Genomic DNA, 27,640 nt, shown 5'->3' with positions numbered 1-27,640 from the left:
CTCCTTGTCCAGACTTAGTTTCATAGCCACTCCTTACGTGCAAGGGAGGCTGAGAGTGACTTTTGCTCATGGAGGTGGGCAAGGGAGACCCTTGAGCTAGGCAGCCAGCAGAGGAACCTGTTTGTTCCCCCTTGGGGCTCTCTCTGGGTGTGGCTGGCCATCAGAGCATGGGCAGGATGGCACTAACAAATACATCTCCAAAGCCACAGTCAAGTATGAGTACCCTCAGATGCAGGGTGGTTAGGAAATCCATGAACAAAATCAGCTCACAAGATTGGGTTCATAATTTCCCTTACCACTTCTCCTCTGTGTAGGAGGAGCTGAGTCACTGACTGTGGTTCTCCATATGAAAAACGCTTTTTTGGCATTCACCTGGAACCTGCAGTTACCAATTTCCTTCTGAACTCAGAGGCAAAGGACAGAGTCCAAGCCATCATGGAAAAGACTTGCCAAGATGAAAGTATTAAAGTCTCGGGTCAGATCTGAAAACCTTAAGGTCAGTCTTTAAATCTGACACTGAATTGTGGTAAGCAACTTATTCTGTGCTTCCATTTCTCCATATAGCATTTCTCCTTGCTACTAAATCGTGAGGTGCACTGGTTTTAGAAATGTACCCATTACAGTTAGCACGCTTGAGTCTGAATCCTAAGCTCAGGATCCCTCCAGGTCTCACTTTCTCCACATGTGAAATAGAGATGACATGATAAGCATTCACAGTGGTGATAATTGTCAAGACCACCAACAGCACACTTGTCTTACAAGGTCATAAAAGCTCTCCTCGGTTTTGAGATTGCAACACCCTTCATAGGGACCCAACTGTATCAAATTCTTCTCTGGGAAGAGATTAAGCTCTTTAAAACCCCTTGACTTCAAGTATGCTGTGCCTCTGCCTGAAATGTCCAGCTCCTGCTCCACCAGCCAATATACACTTCTCCACCAAGATCCCACCCGCCATGAGCCTACCACCACTCCACACCTCTCACCCTGCTCCTGTAGACAAGCAGCCATGGCCTGTGAGTTACAAGTCTCTGTGGCAGGGGCCACAGAAAAACCACTGGAAGTCAGTGAGCAGAAGTGGGATGCAGCATAAAGATGCTTGGATGTCTCACAGAACCCAAAGGCCTCAGGAACAGCCTGGAGCTGGGGAGGGGGGCTGCAGAGGTGGTAGGGAGTTTTCCCTTCTCTTTTTGTCTTAGTGTATTGGCTTCCACTTTTCCTCTTGCTCCCAACTGGCTCTCTATGTTGTGTTCACATAACAGATGACAGATGTCATGCATGCTCCAAAGCCTGTATCTTCTCTAGTCAAGAGAGCACCCAGACGGAACTGAAATCTCCTTGTCCCAAGTCCAGATTCCTCAGGATAGGCACTCACTGACCCAACTTCCATCAGCAGCTCATTCCTGAGCCAGCAGAGCAAATATGGGCATTGGGTGGGGGCTTTTGCACAGGAGTTTGAATAAGCAAGAAGGATGAAGGATCCCGTTGCCTACTTACAGCCCTGCTTCACAACTGGAAACAAAGTCCTCACATTTGGTCCCACGCACTGTCTTTCCTTCAACATATATTGCTTAAGGCCCTTGAGGAAGCAGAACAGAAATGAACTTTTGGGATTCTGAGCCAAGAAAGTGACTGTATCGGGTCACCTTATAGGAAGAGAAGGCCCCAGGCATCTTTAGGGACTGCAGCCACAGGAGTTTGTGACCCTCCTCTCCACACCCCTCTGGTCACTCCCAATATCTTGTATCTCAATTTCAAAACCCTGATTCCCAGGAAACAGACCCAGAATAACCTAGCTGGGCCAATGAGCAGTGGCAGGGCATGTCAATTGGGGTGTGATTTCCAGGGAAGTAATTATTAGAGGCTTGGAAGCGAGCTCAAGTCATAATGAAAAGAACCGTGAGGTTGGGGCCAGGAGTTCTGAAACCCCAGAGTGAACTATGACAATAGTGTTCTTTTTCCCATTCCTCTCTGAACCTCTGTGTCTTAGAATACCTTACAACGGGTTCCTTAAACAACAAACATTTATGTCTCACAGTTCTGGAAGTTGGGAAGTCCAAAATCAGAGTCAGTTGGGCTTGGTGGTGCACACCTGTAATCCTAGCACTTGGGAGGCTGAGGCAGGAGGATTGCTGTGATTTCAAGGCCAGCCTGGGCTACATAGTGAGTTCAAGACCAACCTGAACTACACAGGGAGACCCTGTCTCAAAAAACAAAACAAACCCAAAATCAAAGAGCCACCAGATTTGATATTTGGTGAGAGCCAATTTCCTATGCATAGATGGTGCCTTCTTGCTGTGTCCTGGAATGGCAGAAAGAAGTAGAATCTCCCAGGTCACTTATAAGGACACTAATCCCATCCAAAAGGGCTGCAGCCTCATGGTCTCATCTCATTTCAATTATTTTCCAAAGAGCCCACCTCCTCATGCCATCATATTAGGAAATAAATTTAAACATATGAATTTTGGGAAGACACAAGCATTCATCCCATGATACTCTGCTTCTCCACTTATAAAATGACCTAGATTGATTTCTGGGGCAGAGCAGAAAAGTACAGGGGGTCCCCACATTGCTTGGGGTCTGGGAAGGCTGAACATGTTCTTGGAGCTCTCGGTGCTCAGAACCTGGGTGGTGATGGGTCACTGAATGCAAATGGGCAGTAAGGAAGCTGATGCTGCCAGCTTCAAAAAGGGTTTCTCCCTTTTAGGTTAGGAACATCCCTTGCTGACAGCAGGGAACACTTACCTTTTACACCACCCAGGAGTGAGCCCCACAGCCTGCACTGTCCTTGGGCCCCCTAACAACACATGGAGACAGACAGCCAGATTCAGGGAACATCCTAGATGGGGAGGATGATCTAGTCCAATCCTTATTCTACAGGTGGCCCGAGAGGAGGAAGGGCTTTCCTGAAGTATCAGAAGTAGGGTCAAGGTCTCCTGACCCCCTGACTGGTGCTGTGCCTCATTACCAGGTGTCCAATAAGCATTCAGGGACCAAACATTAACTCAGAGTGTAGCCGGGGCTCCACACGTGGAAGGGCACTGAGGGGGTGAGCCCTCCTCTGGCCATGTGCTCCCTCACCACTGGCAGAATGAATGAATGAATGAATGAATGGGCAGTTTCTCAGCAAAAGTCTTCCTGTAACAGTCACCCAGGCATGTCCCTGAGCTGCTGCGACTCAGCAGAGGACAACCAGCTATAAGTAGAGCTCTCTTTGGAAAACAAACTGTGAGTATAGAGAAACGGGCTTGGTGAACACTTTTAAAAGAGGCTTGTAGGGCTGGGGATTTAGCTCAGTGGTTCTGCTGCCTGCATTGCAAGCACAGGGACCAGAGTTCGATCCCCGATACCAAAAAAAAAAAAAAAAAAGGCTTGTAACCATTAAAATAATGATAAAGTAACATGAAAAGCTGCTCTCAATATACAATTAAGGAGGAAAACTATTATACACAACCGAGACTATGTCATGAGAACAACCATGCAGAGAAATTATGCAGGCATAGGGATGGGGCTGTCCAAACTGGCTTGTATTTATTAAACACTCCCCTCTCCCATGAGACAGGCTCTGCAAAGAGCCCTTTACACGGGTTATCTCATTCAATCCCCCAAAAGCCCTATGAAAGAGGTAGCATGGGACAAGCCAGCCCAGAAATATTGGCTGCAAAGTCTACACTTACTTGTTTTGAGGTGCTTAGAATTGAATCCAGGGCTTCATATGCACAAAGTAAGTGTTCTACCGTTGAACTGTCACCCCGCCCCAGAACCTATACTCTTAACCACTGGTTTGAATCTTTGGCAAGAATGAGACTTTTTTCTTTTCCCTTACTGTTGAGTATGAAGAAAGAAAAAAACTGTAAACCAGGCCTGGTGGCGCAGACTTGTAAACCCAGCTACTCAAGAGGCTGAGGCAGAGATTGCAAGTTTCAGGTCAGCCTGAGCAATTTAGCAAGACCTTGCCTCAAAATGAAAATAAAAAGGGCTGGGGGTGCAGCTCGGTGGTAGAGCTCTTGCCTAGCACGCGTGAGTCCCTGGGTTCAATTCCCAGTAATGGGAGTTGAGGGAAGGGATTATTCTCAATGATACTCCTCAGTCTTCAATTTTGAGTTTCTTTTGTGGAAGAGAAAGAAAGAACATTTCAAATTCCCGCCGGGTGGGGGCGCTGAAAGACGCGCTCCACAGGTAGGAGAGGCCTCCGGAGCCAAAAATCTCCGCAGTCTCCTCTTTCCCAAACTGGAGACTGAAGTTCCAGGGGGTCTGCGCACAGGGTCCCATACTGCGCTCGGACTCCCTCCTCTGGCCTGGGAGCCAGAGACGCCCGACTCTGTGACCCGGTAACCCCAGACCTCAGCACTCTGGCTTGCCCTGTCCTCACCCCCGCCACTAAACTGAATTTTTAAGAGCTGGAAGGCCTGCGGCCCTATCATTTCTTCATTTCACCCTGGAGAAGCGGCCTCCGATCCAGGGCCGCCCCCCTTTCATCTGTTTTGTGAGACTTCGATAGATCTCCCATAGACCGGCGGGAGGGGTGGAAGGTGTCTAAGCCGGAAGTCACCACGTTGCTTTCCAGGGAGAAGGGACTTTGAGAACCAGAAATCTTGCATCTTGTCTCCTGAATAAGGGGGCACTCCTGATTAGGGGGATCCAGCCAAGCCACTCCACTGAAATGACTCTCAAAGAAAACGTCTTGAACTCCTTTCCCCTGGCCCTAAATTGGCTGGGATATCACTAAAGAGGTCCACGCCGATACACAGTACTGTATTGAACAATGAAACACCCACTTGCGACCACCAGCAAAGCAGAATAAATCCCCCGATCCCACTCCACAGATCTCAGCACCCAGCAGGTCTGGAGCCCCGCTGAGAGGTTGTGGAAGACCCACTCTGCCGCTCTAAATTGAGGCTCCGTGCTGCTGGTTTATTAAGTGGGTTTTGTGGGGGGGGTTGTATTAAATTCTTTTATTGGCACATTGTAGGTACACAACACAATTACATTTCTCATTGGGAATTGGACCTTTACATAATGCATCTGGGTTCTTATTTTTTCCCCATTCCTAGCCCTCCCTTCACGCCGTCCACCCTTCCCTATTTACAAAGACTTTATTTCCATTTTTTCCATTTCTCAGCATTTTTTCCTTTCCCTTCTTTCCTTTCCCCTGTGCCTCCCACTACCCTACCCCTTTGGACCTTTTCTTCCTATTTTACATTATCGATTATTCATTCTAATCATTGGTCCATTTTAGGTATACAATATAATGGCATTCATCCTTGGAAATTTGCACCTTTACATAGTCTCTCTTGGTTCTTATTTTTCACCCTTGCCCAGCCCTCCCTTCAACCCCTCCAGTCCTCCCTATTTACAAAGATTTTGTTCCTATTTTTCCATTTTCTCCTATTAATCCCATTCCCTTCTATCCTTTCCCCTAGCCCTCCCACTTCCTTCCCCTTTGCCCCTTTTCTTCCTATCTCACATGACCTATTATACATACTGTGGAAATCAGTATGGAGATACCTCAGAGAACTAGGACTGGAAGTCCCATTTGACCCCGTCATTCCCCTGCTGGGGATCTTCCCCAAAGAATTAAAAGAATCATACCACAGTGATATATGTGCACCCATGTTCATAGCAGCACAGTTTGTAATAGCTAAAACTTGGAAACAGCCAAAATGCCCATCAACTGGAGACTGGATAAAGAAAATGTGGGTTTTTTATAAAATGGAGTACTACTCAGCCATAAAAAATGAGAAATGAGAGACACTGATAGCTAAGTGGATGCACATTGAGGCGATACTCTTAAGTGAAATAAACAGGACACACATGTGTAAATACCGAACAGTTTCTCTGGTGTGAGAAACTGAAAGTGTGAATAAGGGTTATTAAGTGGTTTAATGCACATCTGACCGGTCACTCGCTCAGCAGACAGCATCGGGGCGGAGGCCCCCAGCCCAGACGCTGTGGTCTTCCCCATCGCGCGGCGGGATGGACATGCGCATCTGCATACAGAGCACCTCGTCGATATAGATGGTATTCTCTTTTACATGGATCTCCTCCTGCAGGGCAAGCTGTCGGGAATTCAGCCCTTTCAGCTCTATTTGAGCCTGGGCCAAGGTTTCCTTCAATCTAGGGGAACCAGAACACAGGCAATTTCTCTCTCTGCATTGCCTTTTTCGAGAGGGAGTAAAACCTACCTGGGTAGGAAGTCAGATTGATATGTACTCTTCCCCTTCTTCTTTATCCTTAGACAAAGATTTCTGAATGGTGGCCACTGGGCAGCACTATGACAGAAAACTCCACAAAATGGCAATATTTAAATCTGCAGATGTTACCTGAACATCTGGATTTGGGCTTCTTCAGAAATATGTCAACATTAGGACCCATTTCTTGCACAGCAAGAACTTTGGCTGGACCTAGTGGATACTGGTCTCACCCAGCACAGAGCAGGCTGTACCCTCTCTGGCCACTGGCTAACCACCCCTTGCCATCGGTTTAGGGTCGTGTCCGGGGCCCCTCTGCTGCAGGCGACTGGCCTACCTTGCCACATTGTGGTTGATCTCACGAACCTCCTTGATGAGCCGATACTGAGCCATGTCACGACACAGCTCCACGTTGGGCCGATGAGTCCTGGTCCCCAGGCGTGTGTGAGCCACCTTGGCAGGTGCTTCTTGGTCAAGGATGGCTTTTTCGAGAACTGCAATATTTTTCTCCTGGGAAGCAATCTCTTCCATGACCTTACAGAAAGGATGAGGGCCGGTGAGTGCAGGTTCTGCTCCCCCAAACTTAACAGCACACAGCAGATCTGTTGTGATATGAAGAGGAGACTACAGGTCTCTACCTAAGCAGGACCCCAGAATGAGTCTGATCTTTCTTCCCTAAGCAGTGACCACTGGTGGGCAAGGTTCCCAGCCAACCTTAGAATCTGACAGATGCAAAGGGTACGACTGGCTGTTTTCCTTTATGCCCTCCTGAATGTCGTGAATCCCCTGGAGGAGGTCACCAGAGGCTTGTCCAGCAAATGGCTTAGACTGGGGGTCAAGGCTGCCCACCTGTTTTGGTACATAGCACCTCTGCATCGGGAGCAGATAGGTGCCTACAACATTTCTCTGTAACTGCCCCACCAGCACCAGTTCTGTCTCCTGGAAGCAGTCTGAGCTCCGTCAGTATTTTTGAAGGTGGCTTTGTGGATAAGAAAGATACTTACAAGTTGCTCAGTTTTTTAAGATTAATATTTAGGCTGGAAGTGCAGCTCAGTAGTGGAACACTTATCTACCATGTGTGAGTCCCTGGGTTCCATCCCCAGCACTCCTTGCTCCAACTTTTTTACTTCTTGAGTTGTTTTTTTTTTTAACTTTGCGTCATGGAAATTTCCAAACATGCACAAAAGGAAGTAGAGTAATGAACCTCATGTACTCATCATCAATTTAAGCAGTGATCTCCGTATCATCAATCGTTTCACAAATATCTCCCTCTCCCCACCACTGACCATCAGCTTAATTACTTTAAAGCAAATCCCAGATAGTACAGCATTTCAGACTCAAATACTTGAGTATACATTTCCAAGATGTAAGGATTGTATTTTCACTTCACATAATCACAATACTTTTCTAACACCGAGAGAACGGGAATATTCCTCACTATCAGCTCATATCTAGTGTGCAAATTTCTCTGTCCATATTTTAAGAATTGGTTTGGACCTGGGCATGGTGGCGCAAGCCTGTTACATGGCATTTGAGAGACTGAGGCAGCAGGACTGCCGCGAGTTCAAGGCCAGCCTGAGATACACAGTGAGTTCAAGGCCAGCCTGAACTGCATAACCAGACCCTGTTTCAAAAAAGAAAAATCAGTTTGTTCAAAGTAAAATTTAAATAAAGTCCACATTACATTTGATTTTCTTTTTTTCTTAATATTTCTTAGGTTCAGTTCACAGACACTATAATTTTTTAATTTAGCATATATTAATTTTAAATTGATGACATTTAATAGTTACTTTTACCTTAAACTTAGCAAAAATCCTTTAAACATTTATTTAGAGCAGCATTTATAAATGTGATTTATTTTTTTAAATACTCAAATTATCTTAACAAGCAAGGCCTCCTGAAGTTCTTAAATAAATCTCATCAATGTAATAAAGTAGTAAAACTGATGGCTCATAAGTTCTCTTAAATATTCCAATATTCTTCAAAACTAATAAAATTTCAACTTGAAATCATTAGTCTAAATCAATTAGATTACAAGGGTGTGCCACATGCCAGGCTATTTAATTACCTTGTAAATTATATTCTTTGAATGCATAGATTCCTTAAAAAAAAACTGCTATTGGTTAGGTCAGGAATTAGTAAACTGCCTTAAGGGCCAAACACAATTTACCATCTGCTTCTGTACAAAGGGTAAAATAAGAATTTTTAGTTTTAGAGACATTTTAGGTTTACAGAAAAATTAGAAAGTACAGAGTCCCCACATCACTCCTTTTCCCTCTTCCCCAGTTTTCCCTGGTATCATCTTGCACTGATGTGATGCATTCATTACAACTGACGAACCAGTATTGATTCATTATTATTAATGACAGTCCAAAGTTAACAATAGGATTTATTCTTAGTACTGTATATTCCATGAGTCCTGAGAAATGTATAATTACATATATCCATCATCATACACAGTAAGTTTCACTGATCTAAAAGCCCTCTATGTCCCACCTATTCATCCCTCCTTCCCTCCTCCCTCCACCTAATGTGGAGGACCACCCTATTGAAAATGCCCAAAGCAGGCTGTAAGCAGCGCAGGCTGTAAGGAGTTAGCCCCACAATTGGCTTGTTTTGAGAACTGAGTCCAGCTGAATCCTATGTGAGGAGGTCAGAGTGACTCGCACCCAAATTCCGTTCCTAGAGTTAAAACCTTTCCTAAAAAGACAATGTTAATTATTAACTACAATCTATATTTTATCTGTTCTGTTCCTAATTCAAGAAAGCTTTGTCTCTTTCTTTGTTTCTTGCTTTTCTCAAGGCTTCCTTTACAAGCCTTCCCTGCATCACCAATGTATCCATAGCAACTCCACATAGTCTCTCCATGTAGCCCCTTTACCTCAATCTAATTATGATATCACCAATAAATATCGACACCTCTGGGTGTTCAGGACCTTTGCTTGTTCGGCCTTGCTTGCATGAGCATTGGTCATCCTGGCTCCCCGTATCACTGTCTCTTTAACTGTCCCTATGTTTTTCTTCTTGCCTTGCAGTGTAGCACTGAGCAGGAGATTGGAACCCACTGCAGGAGTCTCCAGTAATCCAAGACCCTGAAAACCACCGACCTTTTTTTTTTTTACTACCACCATAGTTTTGCCTTTTCCAGGATCTCATACAGCTATACTCATACAGTATGAATTTCATTTTGGCTTCTTTCACTTAGCAATATGCATTTAAGTTTCCTTCATGTCTTATCGTGACCTGATCACTCATTTCTTCTTAGAACAATATTCCATTATTTGGATGTATCATAGTTTGTTTACCTGGGTCCACTTGTTGAAGGGTATCTCGGTCACTTCCAAGTTTTGTTAATTAGGAATAAAGCTGCTATAAACATACATGTACGTACTTTTGTACAGACATACATTTTCAATTTACTTGGGCAAATATCAGTGAATGAAACTGATAATGTAAGGGTATGTTTAGTTTTGTAAAAAGCTGCCAAACTGTCTTCCAAAGTGGCCATCCCACTTTTCATTCCCTCTAGCAATGAATGAGAATTCCCATTGCTCCACATTCTACCAGCATTTGAAGTTGTGTTTTGGGTTTTCTATAGGTGTGTGGGTGTCGTGCCTGGTGACATGACATAGCCTGGTTACCATCCATTAGCTTGGCACCAGCCGGAAGAGCCACAATAGCACTTCCGGTTCCAGGAACTTTAGGTACACCCAGACTGTCCTCAGTTAAAGGAAACATCTGTACCACTGCCCAGCCAAGGAGCACAGGCCATCCTCTCTCTGCCCCCAGACTCTTTACTCCAGATCAATACCTGGCAACCCCTTCCCTTTTTAAGTCTGCTCTCCTCCTCCCCACTCTATGCTGACTTCCCTTCAGATTCAGCCTGCCTGCTGGCACCTGAGTGTTAAACAAACCACCATGTTGCTAACACAAAGCCTGCCACGGGTGGTCTCTCTCCCCCTCCCTCACTCCCCGTACAGTAGGGATACCTCATTATTGTTTTAAAATTACCTAATGACATCTGATGTTGAACATCTTTTTATATGTTTATTTGCCACCAATTTATCTTTGTTGGTGAGGCATCTGTTCAGAACTTTTGGTCATTTTACTTGTCTTTTATTGTTGAGTTTTTAAGAGTTCTTGTATATTTTGGATAACAGTCCTTTAACAGATAGGTATCTTGCAAATATTTACTCCTAGCTTGTGGCTTATCTTTTCATCCTCTTAAAAGTTTTATATTTTTAAATGGCTGGAAAAAATCAAAAGTAGAATATTCAATGTCATGTGGAAATGATACAAAATTTAAATTTTAGTGTTCATAAATAAAGTTGTTTTGGAACACAACTGTGATCATTCATTTATTTATGACTGCTTTTGAACTACAACCACAGAGTTCAGTAGTTGCAACAGACTGTATGCTATGCCTCCATTGCTTTGCAATGTTGCTCACAGCACTACAAATTAGTGCCATAGTTATAAGTTGGTAGCTTTCCGACCATGTATCGCCACCATACAATGACAACTTATTTTATGGTTTTATTACCAGTATGTGTTAGTCCATTCCTACTGCTATTTTTTAAGTACCTGAGTAACTTTTTTTTTTTTTTTTTGGTACCAGGGATCAAACTCAGGACCTTCAGCTTGCAAGGCAGGCAGCAGAACCACTGAGCTAAATCCTTGGCCCCTGAGTAACTTATAAAAAATGTATTTCTCATGGTTCTACTGGCTGGAGAGGTCAAGATCAAGGTACCAGAAGATTTGCAGTCTTGTGAGGGCAACGCTCTCTACTCAGAGATGGAGCCTTTTTGCTGCATCTTCCAGAGGGGACAAGTGCCTGTCCTCCCATGTGAAAGGCAAGACAGAAAGGCCGCTACTTCCATCCACCCTCTGTAAGGCTCAAAACCCACGTGAACATCACCTCCTAATGGCCCACCTCTTAATACTGTTGCCTTAGGGATTGAGTTTCAACATGAATTCTGAAGGGGATACAAACATTCAAACCATAGCACAGTGTATCTCCATTATGTTAAAATGTTTTCTTCTCAGAACAAGACAATAAGGCTCCATGTGTTGCACTGTTAAATCCCAGTGGAGCATGGGTTTTGTTAATGAATTAGATGTCAAACCCCTGCATTTATTATACATCAACACTATAGCTGTGCTGAAAGAGTACAATGCACACAGACGTTATCATCTAAGCATTTATCACAATCTCAACTCACAAGAAAGCAATGATCAGAAAAATAAGAATATTTAAAACAGTATTTCATAACTGCAGAGTATCTCAAAAATGAAAATGAGGCTGCAATCAGCTTAAAGTTCCAAGTGGTTCATTTGTTAGTCAACCAAACAAATTAATTTACCAGTTAATTAAGTCATATTTGACTGCAGCAACTACAGAAGTGTTTCCAGAGGATATAAATTCATTTAAAACTATTAGTCTTTCTGCAGACTAGTTGCTCAAAGAGTTAAGGGAATGGGGAGTAACATCAATAATAATCAATTAAGAAAATAAGGTACAGTAGATGATTTTGAATAGCTTCCTTTGCTCTTAATGAGTTGACAAGTACTCTGATACTGCTCAGTTGTTTTTTATTCAGAAAGTCAATGCTGAGTTCCTTTTTTGTTGTTTGTTAGTTTGCAGTACTGGGGATTGAACCCAGGACCATCTCACTGAGCTATATCCCCAGGCCTTTTCTATTTTTTATTTTGAGAGGAGGTGTCTCTAAGTTGCCCAGGCTGGACTCAAACTCTCGATCATCCTCCCTCAGCTTCCCAGAGTGCTATTACTGGTGAGCACCACAGCAACTCAATTCTGAGTTTCACATGACTAAAGAATTAGCCTCACCAGCCTAATTAGCTAATGAAATTCACCTGTAATCCCAGCACTTGGGCAGCTGAGGCAGTAGTATCTTGAGTTGGAGACTAACCTGGGCAACTTACAATAACCTGTCTCAAAATAAAAGTTAAAAGGGCTGGGAGATGTAGCTCAATGCAAAGGCCCTCAGTTCAATCCCTAGAACCAGACACACATACAAAACACACACACACACACACACACACACACACACACACACACAGAATTAGTCTCTACGAATATGGTAAGCCCCTGACTCACGAATGAGTTCCATTCCAGAAGAACGGTTTAAGTTGGATTCGTTCATAATCCAACACAGTGAGTCTTATACAGTGCACTGGTGAATCTTATACAATACACCTGTGAAAGTTCACGGCTCAAATGTTTGTAAGTCAGGGACTTACTGCATTCTGCATAAAATAAATATTTCCAAAAAGTTAAGAAAATGATAATTCAAAACAACCTAAAGTGGAATATGCTAAGTGGTGATTCAAATATTTGTTGAATAGAGAAAGGCTCAGTTGAATAAATTTACAGAGCTTTTGAAAATGCAGTTCATTTAAAGCCTACGATTTTTCATTGCATTATTCATCAGAAGGTACTCTGAGGAAAATATTTGGATCAATCATGTGATATTGAACTGGTATCATCAATTGTGAACTTCATTAGCCCTCATATACTTGACCTTCATCCCATCTATAAATTTTTGTCAGAAATAGAAGCTGAATATCTTTATATGCCCTCCCACTTGGCAAATCAATGGGTTACCAGTGGCAAATCAATGGGTTACCAGTGGCAAATCAATGGGTTACCAGTGGCAAAATTGTCTTGTAGTTTGTTTCAGCTCAGGACCAAGATTGGAATTTTCTGAATAAGAAGAACCTCCCTCTACTGCTGTTAGCAAATGCTGAATGGTTTTGGAAATCAGCTTTTGCCTCAGACTTATTTAAAAATATTTCTTCATGGGGCGGGGGATCCAAATCAGTGGTTCCCGCACCTTCCTCACAAGCGCAAGGTCCGAAGTTCAATTCCCGGTACCTAAAACAAATATATATATATATATATATATATATATATATATATATTTCTTCATGAATCCAATCTAAAATCACAAGGCAAGATGGCACTTATATGCAAAGTTTATAATGCAGTAAAGTCATTACAAGTAACATGATTTTAATTACAAGTGAAAGTGATGTCAAGCGTCCTATGTTATCAAAAGTTAAAACAAGATCTCCATCCCATGCAAACTTGCAACAAATTTCCAAGTTCTAACACTGTTTTTTGGACTTCAAAGCAAGTCCAAAAGAAATTCCCAAGTTTCAGAATCTACTTAACTGTGGAATTAATGGTCTTCTACTTAGCTTTCAATTGGAAGTGATTAATCTGGAAAAGTAATGACATGCTGAAAGGCCAGTATCAGGAGAAGAATCTAATAGTATTCTATAAATGTCTTCCAAGTAATAAATACATTCAATCAAAATCATATGGTCAGAGGATGTTACCATAATTTGGCAGTACTTTTCTGAATGAAACAACAGTCTCAAAGGTGAATTATGTAAAATTTCATTACAGGTCAACATTAACAGACGAATATTTGCAATTGATTTCATAGGAAATGCTAACTTTGAATCCAAAAAAGGAAAGCTATTATCCTTTCCCAAAAAGAATTCCCTTATAGGGCCCAGGGATTTAGCTCAGTGGTGCTGCCACCTGCCTTGCAAGTGCAAGGTCCTGAATTTGATCCCCAGCACTGCAAAAAAAAAAAAAAAAATCCCTTATATTATTAGATCTGTATTACAAAGATATTATACTCAATTATTATTAGCATGTTTTGAGTTTTGTCAATGAAGAATTTATGGAAATGTATTTTCTCCTTTACTGCGTAAGTACCAACATAATATCCTTGATTTTTGCTACTTGGCTTTCAAAGCATAAAATATCTACTGCTCGACCTTTTATAGAAAAAGTTTGCTGGCCACTGTGTTAAATTATCTTAAACATTCCTATAGTTACTTGTAAATCTCCCTGAGGTTAAAATATGCTTTGCCCTTGGGGCCGGGGATTTAGCTCAGTGGTTTCACCGCCTGCTGCGCAAACACAAGGACCCGAGTTCAAGCCCCAGTACCAAAAAAAAAAAATGCTTTGCCCAATAAGGAAACAATTGTGTCATCACAAACAAAATGAAGGTTACCCTACCATTTAATTGGAGGTTGTCTTTTAAGCCTCCTGACCAGGGAGGCTTCTAGCAAGATTATGACCAGGAAAACTCTTCTCACAGAACCTAGGCTGATGGCCTCCAAATGAGAGTGAAGGGTCTCAGAGTCATTAAAAGTAAACACTCCCTAATTCTTCTGTATAATAATGCCACATAATAATGCCACTTCCATTCAAGTGGCTATGTCTCTTGATTGGATTTTAAATGTTTGGGGTAAATGATCTCCCTTGTTACCTCCCAACATCTTTTAAGTTGATAATGTATGTATGTATTCTGTCTCTTGGACTATAACTCTTCTGAATATTAAAATGATTTCAAATCTGCTGAAAGATAAAATATGTAAAACTCTTGAAGACACAGGCACAGGCATGTTCCTTTCTGAACAGAACCCCAACTGAACAAGAAATAACATGAAGGATCAATAAGTTGAATTGTATCAATTTTAAAAGCTTCTGCACAGCAAAGAAAACAACCAACAAAGTGAATAGACAACCTACAGAATGGGAAAAATATTTTGCCAGCTACTCCTCAGACAGAAGACTAATATCTAGAATATATAGAGGACTCAAAAATTTAGATTCCCCTCAAAATTAAAGACCCATTAAAAAATAATGGGCACTTGATGAACGGAAGTTCATCAGAAGTACAAATGGCCAATAAATACATGAAAAATGTTCAACATCTCTGGCCATTACAGAAATGCGAATTTCTCTAAGCAACACTAAGATTTCACCTTACTCCAGAAAGAATGGCCATCATCAAGAAATCAAATAACAATGAATGCTGGTGGTGAGACTGCAGGGAAAAAGGAACTCTTCCACATTGCTGTTGCAAATGAAAACTAATACAGCTATTACGGAAATAGTTTGGAGATTCCTCAAAAAACTAAAAATAGAAATTCCATTTGACCCAGCTATACCTCTCTTGGATATATTCCCAAGCGTTAAGACATCATACCATAGTGATACATCCATACTCATATTTATAGCGGCACAACTTGTAATAGCTAAATCTTGGAAATGGCTTAAATGTCCATCAACAGATGAATGGATAAATGTGATGTAGTATTTATATACAATGGAGTAATACTCAGCCATAAAGAAGGATAAATTGGAATCATTTATAGGAAAATGGATGCACCTTAAGACCATAATGTTAAGTGAAATAAATCAGGCACACAAATTTAAATGTCAGTTTCTCTTATATGAGAAGTGCAAAATAAAAGGCAGGCAATAGGAAATAGAGAGAGATCTTTTGCACATGGGAAGGGGACTGAGAGATGGAGGGAGAATGGGGGAAGGGAAAGGGGATTAAAAAAGAATTGATATGTGTTATATACATGGCCTAAGTCCCCATGAGGAATGTGATTATTATGTACTACAGGCAAGTATTAATAAAAAATAAAAATAGGCTTTTCCTTTCCTCTGTTAAAATGATGACTTTTGGGAGTGGATCTTCCAATGCTGAACCAACACTGCCATCCCTATAATAGAACCACTTTCTACATCCTGCCAGATCTGACTTCTAAGAGTTTGTTTTGTTAAACAAATTTCTATCCATGTTCATACTTTTTTCTTCTATTATCTTTATCCAGTTTTAGGATTAGCACAATGTTGAGTTCCTTCTTTTTTCTGCTTTAATTGTTTGATATAATTTATCAGTTGAAATGTTTATGAGCCTGCTGTTGTCATATAGGTAGGTTTTCAAGCTAGCAATATACTTTCTTTAATAGGTGCTATTCAAATTTTATATTTCCTCCAGAGTTAGTTTCATTAATTTGTCTTCCAAGTTACTTCTTAGAAGTCAAATTTATTTCAAAAAAGATTTTTGTAATATGCTTTCTATATCCTTTTAAATTCTGTAAAATCTGTGGTAATGTCTCCTAGATCTTAATACTGTAATTAAAAAAATGTATAACTGATATTGTGTAACAGGAAGAAAAGGTCTAAAAGAGCAGGGGAATTGGGAGGGGTACAGGAAGGGGAAAAAGGGAAAGGAAAAAATATGAGAAGAGGAAAAAAATGAAAACAAGGTCTTTGCAAATAGGGAAGGGTGGAGGGGGTGAAGGGAGGGCAAGGGAAGGGGAAAAAAAATAAGAACCAAGAGACTCATGTAATGGTACAAGATCCCAATGATGAATGTAACTGTATTTTATACCTAAAATGTACCAATAAAGTTAATGGGGAAAAAAAATAGGGGGAAAAAAAGAAAAGCTGCAGCTTCAGGACCCAAAAAGTAAATAAAATAAAATTATTTCAGATTAAATTCTGGTTGTCTTTCATGGCTATGTCTGACTTGAGGCCACCCCACTTTGATGAACCTGCTGATACCCTTCCATAGTAAGACCAACATAGCAACAGCCAGTCACAGCAGCTACTCTGCCTAGTCCTGAGAGGTGCAGCTAGTGTCAAACAATAGTCCTCAGCATCCTCAGTTCTGCATCTACCAATCCAGCCAGCTATGGATAGAAAATATTCAAGAGGCTTGATGTTGATTCAGAGGAACTAGGTTTGACCCCAGCACTGCCCTCTACCAGGTTCAAGTCTGTGGGCTAGATTTCTAACTTCTCTAGACTTCTGTTTCTGCATTTTAAAACTGGGATGCTAAAGTTCTACTTGATGTACATTTTTTTAAAAGAAAACATTCAAAAACAGTGGCACTTCTACTGAGCATGTACAGACTTTTTTTTCTCATTATTCCCTAAACAATAAGCATAACAACATTTACGTCACATTTATACTATGTTAGGTATCATTAGTAATCTACATGCTTTAAAGTGTATGGGAGGATGTGTGTAGGTTCTATGCCAATACGATGCCACTTTGTTTAAGAGACCTGAGCGACCATGGATTTTGGAATCGAAGGAAGGTCCTGAAACCAATCCCTGCAGACACCAAGGGAAGGCCTCAGATTGTGAATACTTAGTTTTGTTAAAAAAGTAAGATATATCATTAATTATATTAATAACATGTTAAATTATAATGTTTTTATAGAGCAGACTAAAATATACTATAACAATTTCATTTGTTTTCACTTTTTTTTTCTTGAGACAGGGTCTCACTATGTAGTTCAGGCTGGCCTTGAACTCACAGTGATCCTCCTGCCTCAGCCTCCTGAGTGCTGGGTTTTGGAGAATGTAAAATGACACATGTGGCTTGCATTGTATTCCCACTGGTCATGATGCCCTAGAGTTTCTACCCATGTTATAGCTGAGGCAAGGGCTCAGAGAGCTTGAGGAATCTGCTTCAATCCCCCAGCTGGCTGTCACCAGACTGGAGTTTGGGCCCCTAATCTTCAGTTCACATGTATTACTGTTGCACTGAACTCTGGCTCTCAGTGTCCCTGAGCTTAGCCTGTGGCCTGCTCCTCTACATTCACGACCGTGGCTCCTGGGCGGTGAGGAAGGTGGGCTACAGCTGCTCCAGTTGTTATCTATCCAGCAGCTCCGAGAACCCAGTGTTTAACATGTAACTTGAAAAAATGACCACAGCAGGAGTATTTGCACCATGGAAATGTGTAAATTCTACCACTTAGAGCTTTTTTTTTTTTTGGCCCCCTAAAAGCTCATTTACCAGCATACTTCTGGATAAACAGGAGGGACACCTGGCCAGAGACCAGGGCTGGCTGCATTTGGAGAAATGGGTGGCATCAACTCATGGGCATTCAGAGCCACAAAGGATGTCAGATGCCAGGTTGTCCATCTCCATATGTCACATAAAGAAGAACTGAGGCTCAGTGTGCCTGAGGTCAGCCAGCCAGACACAACGCTGGGGCCAGTCCCTGAGTGTCCCACCTTCCATCTGCTGCCTCTGTGCTCCTCTGCCCCAGTGAGTGACAATGGAGCCCTAGAGTGGGGCAAAATCCCATCCAGTCTCCCAAAGCCAAAAGCCTGCTGGTAAGACGGAGAGATGTGATTGACTCTCACTCATCACCTACCCCACCGTCACAAGCCCAGCAGTGTAACAGCCTCACCCCTGGGGGCATTCTCGTTTCCATGGTGAAACCTCCTGCACAGGCTCCATGTTCCCCCGGGGACCTCACCTTGGCCAGATGAACAGCCAGCTTGTCCCTGGCATCCTTGGTCTCCTTGAGCCCATTCTCAAAAGCCGTGTTCACCACATCACACTGCTTTCGCAGGTCACTGGCTGTCTGCGATAGGATTCGGTCCACTAGGGCCTTCAGGGTGAGGGAGTTGTTGCGCTGCTTGTCAGCCTTTTCCACATTGGTGTTGGAGAAGTCCAGCCAGTCTTCCAGACTCACGGAGCTGGAACATGACGCACACATCTGTTCATTCACAGCTTATGAGGGACAGGGAATGGGGCAGAGAAGGGGACAAGCTCCCAGAAATGTACCAGAAGCTAAGCCTACCTCCATCATAGGAGGTACCTAGAAGGTTTTCCCACATCTCTCAGCAGAGCGAAGAGAGATCAGTCGATGGCAATGTCTTTGGGAACCTCCTGACTCAGTGCCAGGCACTAGGCTGGCACCTTACACACAGGACTTCATTCAATCCTCATGGTGGCCTAGTGAGCTAACTCTTCTAATCCCCAGTTTACAGGAGAGGAAAACTGAGACTCAGAAAAGTGAAGTCACTTGGTCTAGATCACACAGCTAGGAGCAATTTCAGCATCAAAACAAACAATAACAGTAACACACTGAATAAAACAGGAAACCTTGAGTCCATGAAGATATAAATAAAAGAACAAATTGCTATTTTGATGAGAAATTGTTAATAACATGGATGAGAACCTCAAAATGATGTTAATTAGAAGAAACTGGACACCCACACAACATATAGTGTAGGCTGCTTTTTTGATAAAAAGTAGACAAAACAAACCTATTAGGAATCGAGAGGGTGGCTACCTTTGGGGTGGAAAAAATTATTGATCAGAAGGGGACAGTGAGGGCCTCTGTGGTGGTGGTGGTGGTGATATTGATTGGTCGGTTGGTTGATTTTTCCCTGGTTGGGCAGAAAAATGGGAAGATTTTCCACTTTGTGACTGGGGCAGTCTCTGGTCCCCAGCAGTCACTGCCTCCTGATATTCAGACCTTTGTGTAGGCTCCTTGACTTGAGTACAAAGTAAACATGTTAACTTTTCTCACAATAGAAGAATGAGATGTCAGTGCTGAGATTAGGGTACAGAAGATGGAAGCTTCTCTTTTGGGTGTCCCTCTCCCTCTCCTTCTCCTTTTCCCCACCTCCATCTTTCTCCTTCACTTAGATCGCTTGGTGTGGAAGAAGCCAGCTCCCATGTCATAAAACTGTTCCACAGAGAAGCTCACGTGCCAGGGACTGAGCCCCGCCATCACCACCTGGATCCTCTTGGAAGTGGACCCCACCCCAGTCCAGCCTTCAGATAGATGGCAGCCCCAGCAGCCAGCTTGACTTCCGTGCAGGAGGCACTCAACTAAACTCACCAGAACTATCCGATTAATAAATATTTACTCCTTTAAGCAGTTAAGATTTGGAGTAATTTGTTATAAATATAATTAATACAATAATGATTCACTGAACTGTGTGTTTATAATCTGTGCACTTTTCTGTATGTCTGTTTTATTTCAAAACATTAGCATGAGGTAAGTTCATTATGCTAATAATTGAAAAATGCAGGTTAGATGTTACAGAAGAGGGACACAGTATAATTCCATTTTTGCAAACTAAACAAAATGGACTTGTGTGTGGAGTGTGGATACGTGTTTGTATGAACTTACAGGTAATTCTGCTTATTTTGAGGTCTGGAAAATGGAAAGATAGGACAGATGGGGAAAATTCTTAAGTCCTCCTTTATGTATTTTTAGAATCTGTTATTGTTAAAAACATGAATAGATAAGAGAATACATTTTAAATCTTTCAAGGTTTTCTGTCACTGTCTTCAAGTGAGAGGAGCCTCCAGTCACCAGGTCACAGCCAACCCTGCTCAGCACCTGTCTGGTCAGGTCCTGCCTATAAGAGGGGCTCCGGGGCAGTCCCACCTGGGGCCAGCCCAACATCAGCACCCTACTCACTTGGGTTCAATCCTCATGACATTCTCAGAATATCTGATGTTTGGTGAGTTGTTGTTGAGCGAGAAGCAGATGTCATCAATGGTCAGGGCCACGAACTTGTCCTTCAAATCCTTTTCCAAATGGTACTTGGCCGAGCGGTTCAGCCTGAAGGGAGAGGATAAACTGGGTTTCTCCCTCTGGAAAACCCAGGTGGCACCTACAAGTCCTTGAGAGACCCTGAAAAATGAAGCTGAAGCTAGGCAGGGTACTGGGTGGCCATACTTCCACCCTACTTCCCCATCCCCCTAACACACACACATACACCACTGGATCTTTGGTGACAAAGTGACATAACCAAACCTGGAATTTGAGATCGTCCCTTCCAAGGTGACATTTCTGATGTCACCATGGTCCCAAACTATATGAGGGGTCAGCCCTGGCAGCAACAGACTCCAGCATCCTCCAGTTTATCATCACAGACCAAATCTGGCCCCACCACCCACCACCCTAGTGTGACCACCACATGGAGGAGGGACAACCTGGGGACACAGAGACCATGTGTGGGAGTGGTCAACCCCATCCCTCTGTGCCACGGAGCCCAGCCTGGGTGGACGCAATGGAGAGGCCAGGACAACTGTACCTGATCTGCTCCAACGTTTCCTCCAGTGTCCGGGTTAGCAGAGCCATGACGCCCCGAATGATCTCTGCCTCCTTCAGCAGCTCCTGCTCCACCACATCGTGTACCAGATCGATCCCCACACGCTTCTCCCTGGCAGGGGGTTGCAGAGGCTCAGGACATTTAAAGCTCCCTGGACCACAAGTATCATCCCAACCCTCTGGCAATGCGGTGGGGAATGGGCACTAGGGAGTATCTGTGCTACTTCAAAAAAATCCAAAACACAAAGAAAAACAATCGATGGGGACTGGCCTCTGGGTCTGAAAAATACCAGATGGATTCTATCCCCACTCCTTAATTTGGCCATCAGCTCTGAAGTCTGTCCCTTCTTAAGTATTCATTGGAAATCTTGTCTTATGACAGAATTTAAAAGACATGTGCTACCCTCTTTGACCCCAGTAATGTTCTTGACAAGAAATCAGAGAATTTAATCCAGAACAATGTTTTATAATAATAATAATAATAACTACTAATGAAAACACCAATAGTATTAATATTATCTCCACCACAGAGTGCCTAGTGTGGGACAAGCATTGCGCTGAAATGAACCCAGGGCCTTCACACTGAGCCACATTCCCAGCCCTTTACATTTTTTGAGACAGGGCCTCACTAATTGTTAAGTTGCCCAGGCTGAGCTTGAACTTGCCATCCACCTGCCTCAGTCCATTCCTACCTAAGCTTTTCAAGTACAGGTAAGGAAACTGAGTCTCAGAGAGGCCAAGTAACTTGCCCAGTATCACAGACCGGGCTTTACCCATGCTTTTAACCACTATGCTGTACTAGTTCCCAAAGTGACCCCACTGCCTACTACTTTGTTTTTCCTACCCTGCATGATAGTAGGGACAAGAGCTCCCACCAACTGCTTGCTGTGTGGCCTGAAGTATGTTACAAAATTGATCTGTGCCTTGGTTTCCCCTTTTGCAAAGTGGAGATAACTCACAGCACTTCACAGAGTTATGGCAAGGAACAAATGAGGTAGAAAGCACATAGTGCAGTGCCTTGTACACGGTATGTGCCAGACAAATTTAACAACTTCTGAATTACAATTATCCTTAGGCTTAGACTGGGATACACTGGGCTCCTCGATTAGCTGCTGCTTCCCTCTGCTTCATGTGCTCTCTAAAATGGGTTGGGGAGGTCACTGCCTGGTTGCTACAGAGGGTCCCAGCTCTGCAGTCAGATCATAGAGGAAAGAGGGCTTTCCAGGATGACAGAAGCATGGCACAATGGGGAAGGTGCAGGCAGCTCAGCTCCCTAAGCACATCCCACTCTCAGGGATGGAACTGGGCCTGGAGAGGTCACTGCGAGCCCAGTTATGATGAACTTGGTATTTGCTAAGCTAAGGAGCCCGAGCTTTATCCTGCAGCTGTTGAGCCATGGGGTGATAATTGAAGGATTTTTTTAAAGCCTGGGGATGATGAGTTCAAATCTGCATTTGGAAAAATTCACTTCCTAGCCAGTGTGGAGGATGCACTGGATTGTAGGGGGCTGTGATGCCAGCAAGAAGACCTGTTAGGGCCTTCCAGCCAGGCTGTGACAGGGATCAAGTCTAGGACTTGGCATCACCCAGACTCTAGGGGGAAATGCCACTCATAGACTTACAGGAAAGTAATAAAAGTTATGACTCTTTATATAGTGCTGTCTGGATTACAAAGTTCTTCTGTGTGGCTATGTATATTGAAGTAGACTTATTGTTGTGCAGTATCTGTAGTATCTGATCTCACCATATTTTGTTTTGGTTTGATTTGGTTTTGGTTTTTTGTGACAGGGTCTCATTATGTATTTCAGGCTGGCCTTGAACTCACTATGTGGCCCAGGCTGGCCTCAAACTCATGGCAATCCTAGTGCCTCAGCCTCCCGAATGCTGGGATTACAGGCATGCACCACCACACCCAGCTGTTCTCACCATTTTTCCTGGCCATAGAACCCCTGGTTCTTTAGCTGAGCACCTGGATGCCAAAAACAAAGACAACCATTTCCCTTCTTGAGTTGGTGTGACCATGTGATTAAGGTCTAGTCAATGAGATGCAAACAAACATGGTGAATGCCAAACCCTACTTATTGCTACTTGCAGGGGAATACAGACATAATGGCTGGACCTCCAGCTGCCATCTTAAACCATGAGGTAACCTGGGGAGTGAGAGCCACTGGCAATGGAGTAACAGGATAGAAAAGGCCTGGACCCCAAAACTGTTGCATGTCATGCCAACCTGAACAGACCATCTCTAGACTCTTTGAATACAAGACAGAAACTATGTTGTTTAAGCTTAATGTCATTGTGCAGTTGTCTGATACCTGCAGCCAAACTTAGTCCCAACTATTGAAGTTAGTAGACAGAGAAAAGCAACACTCCTCCCACTGCCCAGCACCACAGCATGGTAGGATAATTTCAAGGTTTAAAAGAGAACCTGCCTATCTCTCACTGTCAGCTTTTGCTACCCAGCATTGCTTTTTTCACAGCAGATGACCCAGGAGAGGAACACTCCACTACCACCTCTGCTCCTCCTACCTGTATTCCAGGCACCTCTCAGTGATGTGCAAGGGTTCTTTAAAGCTCTCCAGGGCTTTTTCCAGGCGGATCTTATAGGACAGCAGGTCCTCAATTTCATGCACAAGTTGCTCAAGCTTGCCATCCAACTCTTTCTTCCAGAACCTGATTTCCTCAAGTCTCTGTTCTGAAACACACAGAGAAGTTATGCTGGGGTTAATTCCCAATGAAGCCAAGTTTTTAAAAGAGGGTGGCTTATTTTTCATATATATATTTCTCTCTACTGTTAGCTTTGGGGGTGATGCTTATTTTTAAAATAAATTATATTGTGCATATTTGAGGTTTATAACATGATGTTATGTAGACAGATAGTGAAATCCTTACAATAGTTATCACTTCACTTTCTATATATTCCTTGCTAATTTTCCCTCAAGATACTCTAACCCATCAAGTAATCTACTTATTTTGTTCTTTCTTGGTCTCGTAATTTTGTTCTTCTACCTGAGCTTTTGTCCTCCAATCCTTTTCGTGATCCTTTCATAGTCTGGTCTCTTTTCTTCTCTTTCAACACATTCTCTGTGCAATCTAATCTACATATATGGCTTCTATTACTGTCGTCATGTGATGACTCCCAGATTTCTCCCTCTACCTCCTAAAATTTGACTGGTTACCTATTGAACTGAACCTTTCAATTCAAGGTCAAGTAGATATAGACTAAGTGTTCATTGGGTTGGGAAGTTGGGCAGTCACTAGGTCAGACAATCCTCTAAACTGACAGTGCTCTATCAGTGCTACTCATGGAAAAAAAATTCACACTACATTCCAAGTATCTGTGCATCTGACGTCTCTCCACTTTCAGATTGCTGGTTTCCCAGGGCAGACACCTGTCTAATATGCCTCAACAACACCAGCACTGGGATGCATCTTCCAGTTATTTTCAACTTTTTATTGAAATATTCTAAATATATAGAAAAGTACACATACCATACAGTTCAATGAGTTTTCGCATTTAACATACCTATGTAACTAATACCCAAATCAAGAAATAGAACATCACCAACATTGTGGAAGGTTTCCCATGGCCTCTTCCAGCCCCTAGCTCCCCACAAACCACCTTAGACTTCTAACAGTGTAGACTAATTTTTCCTTGTTTTTTGTTTTTCTGCTTTATTCTGTATAAATGAATAGTATGTATTTATTTTTGTATTATTTTACTCAACATCTTACTACATTTGTGAGATCCATGTGCAGGATGCACATAGTTGTAAATCAGTTGTCTTTGCAGTACAGGATAACACCGGTTATCCATTCTGTTGATGAGTATGTGGGTAGCTTTTAGGGTGGTACTATTACAAACTGCCCTTCTTTGAACATGGCAGTATTTATTTTTAGTAAATATATATATGGGTTCCTGTTGGGTATATACCTAAAAGTAGAATAGCAAGGCAAAAGGTTATACATCTGTCCCACTTTAGTAGATACTGCCAGAGTTTTCTAAAGTGGTTATGCCAGTTTATACTTTCACCAGTGGACTGGGTCCAATAGCTCCACATCCTCACCAACACTTGGCATTTTTCTTTTTCCTTTGTTTTTATCATTCTTGTTCTTTTTTATTCCAGCCAACCTGGGTGTGTGATGGCATCCCAACTATGGTTTTAATGTTTTGTTGTTGTTGTTGTTGTTTGTTGGTTTGGTTTGGTTTTTGGTTTTTGGTTTGGTTTGTGTTTCTGAGTCAGGGTCTCACTATGTAGTTCCAGCTGGCCTTGAACTCATTGTGTAATCCAGGCTAGCCTCAAACTCTCAGCAATCCTGCCTCACCCACCCAAGTGTTGGAATTACAGGTGTGCACCACCACATCTGCCTCTAAGGTTTTAATTTGTATGTCCCTAGTCTAATGAGTTTAGACTACCTTTTCACACATTCATTGGCCGTTGTATTTCCTCTCTTGTAAGGTATCTGTCAAGTTCTTCTTCATTTTTTATCAAATTTTCTGCCTTTTTCTTTTTTATTCTTAAAAGTTTTTGCTATACTCTGGATACAAATCCTTTGTCAGATATGTATATTGTTAATATTTTCTCCCTCTTTTCCTCTTCAATCCATGACTTCTGAAGAGTGGAGACTGACCATTCCCTTTGATATTCTCAGGGCATAGTCCATAGATGCTCAAAAGGTGTGTATCAAGTCAATGAATGAATGAATGAATGAATGACGATGGATAGCTGAAAATCAAACTGAGTTACTATGTGTCTATCATAGTATCACAGAATTTAACCACAGGGCCTGGAGAATACACACTTTCCCCTAATACTTCAAGAATGACACCTTGGGCTGGGGATTTAGCTCAGTGGCACCATACCTGCCTTGCAAGTGCAAGGTCCTGAGTTCAATCCTTGGTACCAGAAAAAAAAAAAAAGCATGACACTTTGTCACACCCAAGCAGGACATGATAAATAAACCTCAACAGCCTCATCAGAATGCTCACAAATATACCATGGTCTTACCAAGTTTCTTGTTCACATCACTTTGGGATCTCCTTGTACTCTTGTCAACTTCATCCACAAGCCTCTGGCTCTCTGCCACTAGCCGTTCTGATCGAGACCTTTGGGCCTCTGCCCTGTGGTACTGGTTCTTGTTAGCAATGAGCCACTCTGAGGGCAGGAACTTGGGAGGAGGTTGTAGTAGTTTGGCCATTCGAAATTTCCAAAGTCCTAATCAAAGGTAGACTTTATTTTAAATTACATGAACGCAATTTGTTCCTTTTTATTATTATTAGAGTATGATATTCATACCAAAAATTGCACAAATCATAATCTGTACACAACACGAACACATTTGTGTAACCAACACCCAGATTAAGAAACCAGTATTGTCAACATCTCAAGCTTCTTTTCAGTCACTAGTCACCACCCAGCCCCACAGAGTGACCACTAATCTTTAACACTACATATTAGTTCTTCTGGTTTTGAACTTAATATAAATGGAATCGTATACCATGTATTTTCTTGTATCTGACTTCTTTCATTCATCATTATGCTCTTAATTAATATGAACTAATATTGATAATACAGTATACTGTAATTTCTAGGTTAGACAATTACAAGATACTGAATACACAATCTCCAAAATAAAAGGGGAAAATGTGAAATTATAAAAAGTTGAACACAGGAATAAAAGTTAAGAAAGAATGAATGAAAAAAGACTGATTGTAATGAACAGCACAAATTGATAAATTCAAACACCAATATACTCTTATAATATTGAACAAAAATAAGCCAAATGTTTCTGTTAAAAATTTCTTTGTCTACTGTTTATGACACTTGGGTTGTTTCTACGTTAGGGCTATAAGGAGAATGTTATGAATATTCTCCTACAAGTCTTTCGATAAACATGTGTGCGGTTTTATGACTCAGTAGAATTACTGGGTCATAGACCAGTGTCCTAGCAAATAGGTGAATCCAGACACACTTTCTAAGAAATGAACAAATGTGACACACGTAAACTGAATACAATGCAGCAGATAAAAGAATCTTGAAACTTCCCAGGACACACACACAGAAAAGGAAAGAATAAGAAAAGGAACACATGAGAAGGCAGCTAGCAGAGGCCAGCAACAACAGGAAGACTAACATGTACCAGCCTCCTGGGCACCAGGCTGAAATCTACCACCCCCACCCTCACTCCTATTCCACCTGAAATCTGAGCCCCTGCCCTTAAGGACCTCTGGATTTCTGAAGCCTACGCGCGCGCGCACACACACACACGAACAGACGGAAGTCTTGACCAGGCTGAGCACTTCAGCCCACCCAGCCCCTCGCCCCTCATAGACACATTTCTTCCTACCCCAGCCCCTCTTATGGCCTCTCCCAAGTTTGTCTGAGTGTGGGCCGAGAATTTAACCCAAGTCTCCTGGATAAGTTCGAATAGCCCTCAGGTTTAAATTAGGGCAGATTCCAACCGGCACAGGCTTTAGGTAGGGTGGAGGGGTAGGTGGGGCGTTCCGGAATTCACTTACCTGAGCGCTTCAAAGAACTAATACACAAGCTGAGTGCTAGGTTCTTACCCCAACTGGGGCGCCCAGCTCTAGAAGAAGAAGAAACTACGTGGTTTCCGTGGCAACCGGTGACGCGTCGCTCAAGTAAAGGGGGCGGGTTCTTCCTCGAAGCACCGGCGGCAGGAGACTGCGCAGGCGCCAATTTTGCTGACCGGCGTACTGCAGAACCAGGAATTC

General features: G+C 42.6%; 1 protein-coding gene across 4 annotated transcripts; it reads right to left on the bottom strand.

The window, feature by feature from the left end:
• Window positions 1–5,814: 5,814 nt before the first annotated feature.
• Window positions 5,815–27,568, bottom strand: Tekt1 (tektin 1). 4 transcript variants are annotated; one of them, XM_021238337.2, is made up of 9 exons: window positions 27,425–27,568; window positions 25,914–26,120; window positions 23,434–23,599; window positions 20,889–21,017; window positions 20,270–20,413; window positions 18,305–18,527; window positions 6,526–6,722; window positions 6,183–6,269; window positions 5,815–6,056 (listed from the first exon to the last, which is right to left on the bottom strand). In XM_021238337.2, the coding sequence occupies exons 2-9, from the start codon at window positions 26,101–26,103 to the stop codon at window positions 6,029–6,031; spliced, it is 1,164 nt and encodes a 387-aa protein (XP_021093996.1). In that variant the 5' UTR covers window positions 26,104–26,120; window positions 27,425–27,568; the 3' UTR covers window positions 5,815–6,028. The 4 variants fall into 4 exon arrangements, with proteins under 4 accessions (XP_021093996.1, XP_004857309.1, XP_004857307.1 ...); XM_004857252.4 differs by having other exon boundaries at window positions 6,183–6,230; XM_004857250.3 differs by lacking the exon at window positions 6,183–6,269 and having other exon boundaries at window positions 5,815–6,114.
• Window positions 27,569–27,640: the final 72 nt, after the last annotated feature.

This window comes from Heterocephalus glaber, unplaced genomic scaffold, assembly GCF_053883595.1.
Source record: "Heterocephalus glaber isolate CG9 unplaced genomic scaffold, H.glaber_assembly_v1.0 deba00001564, whole genome shotgun sequence".
Lineage (NCBI taxonomy): Eukaryota > Metazoa > Chordata > Mammalia > Rodentia > Bathyergidae > Heterocephalus > Heterocephalus glaber.
This window is presented reverse-complemented; position numbering and strand designations above follow the sequence as displayed.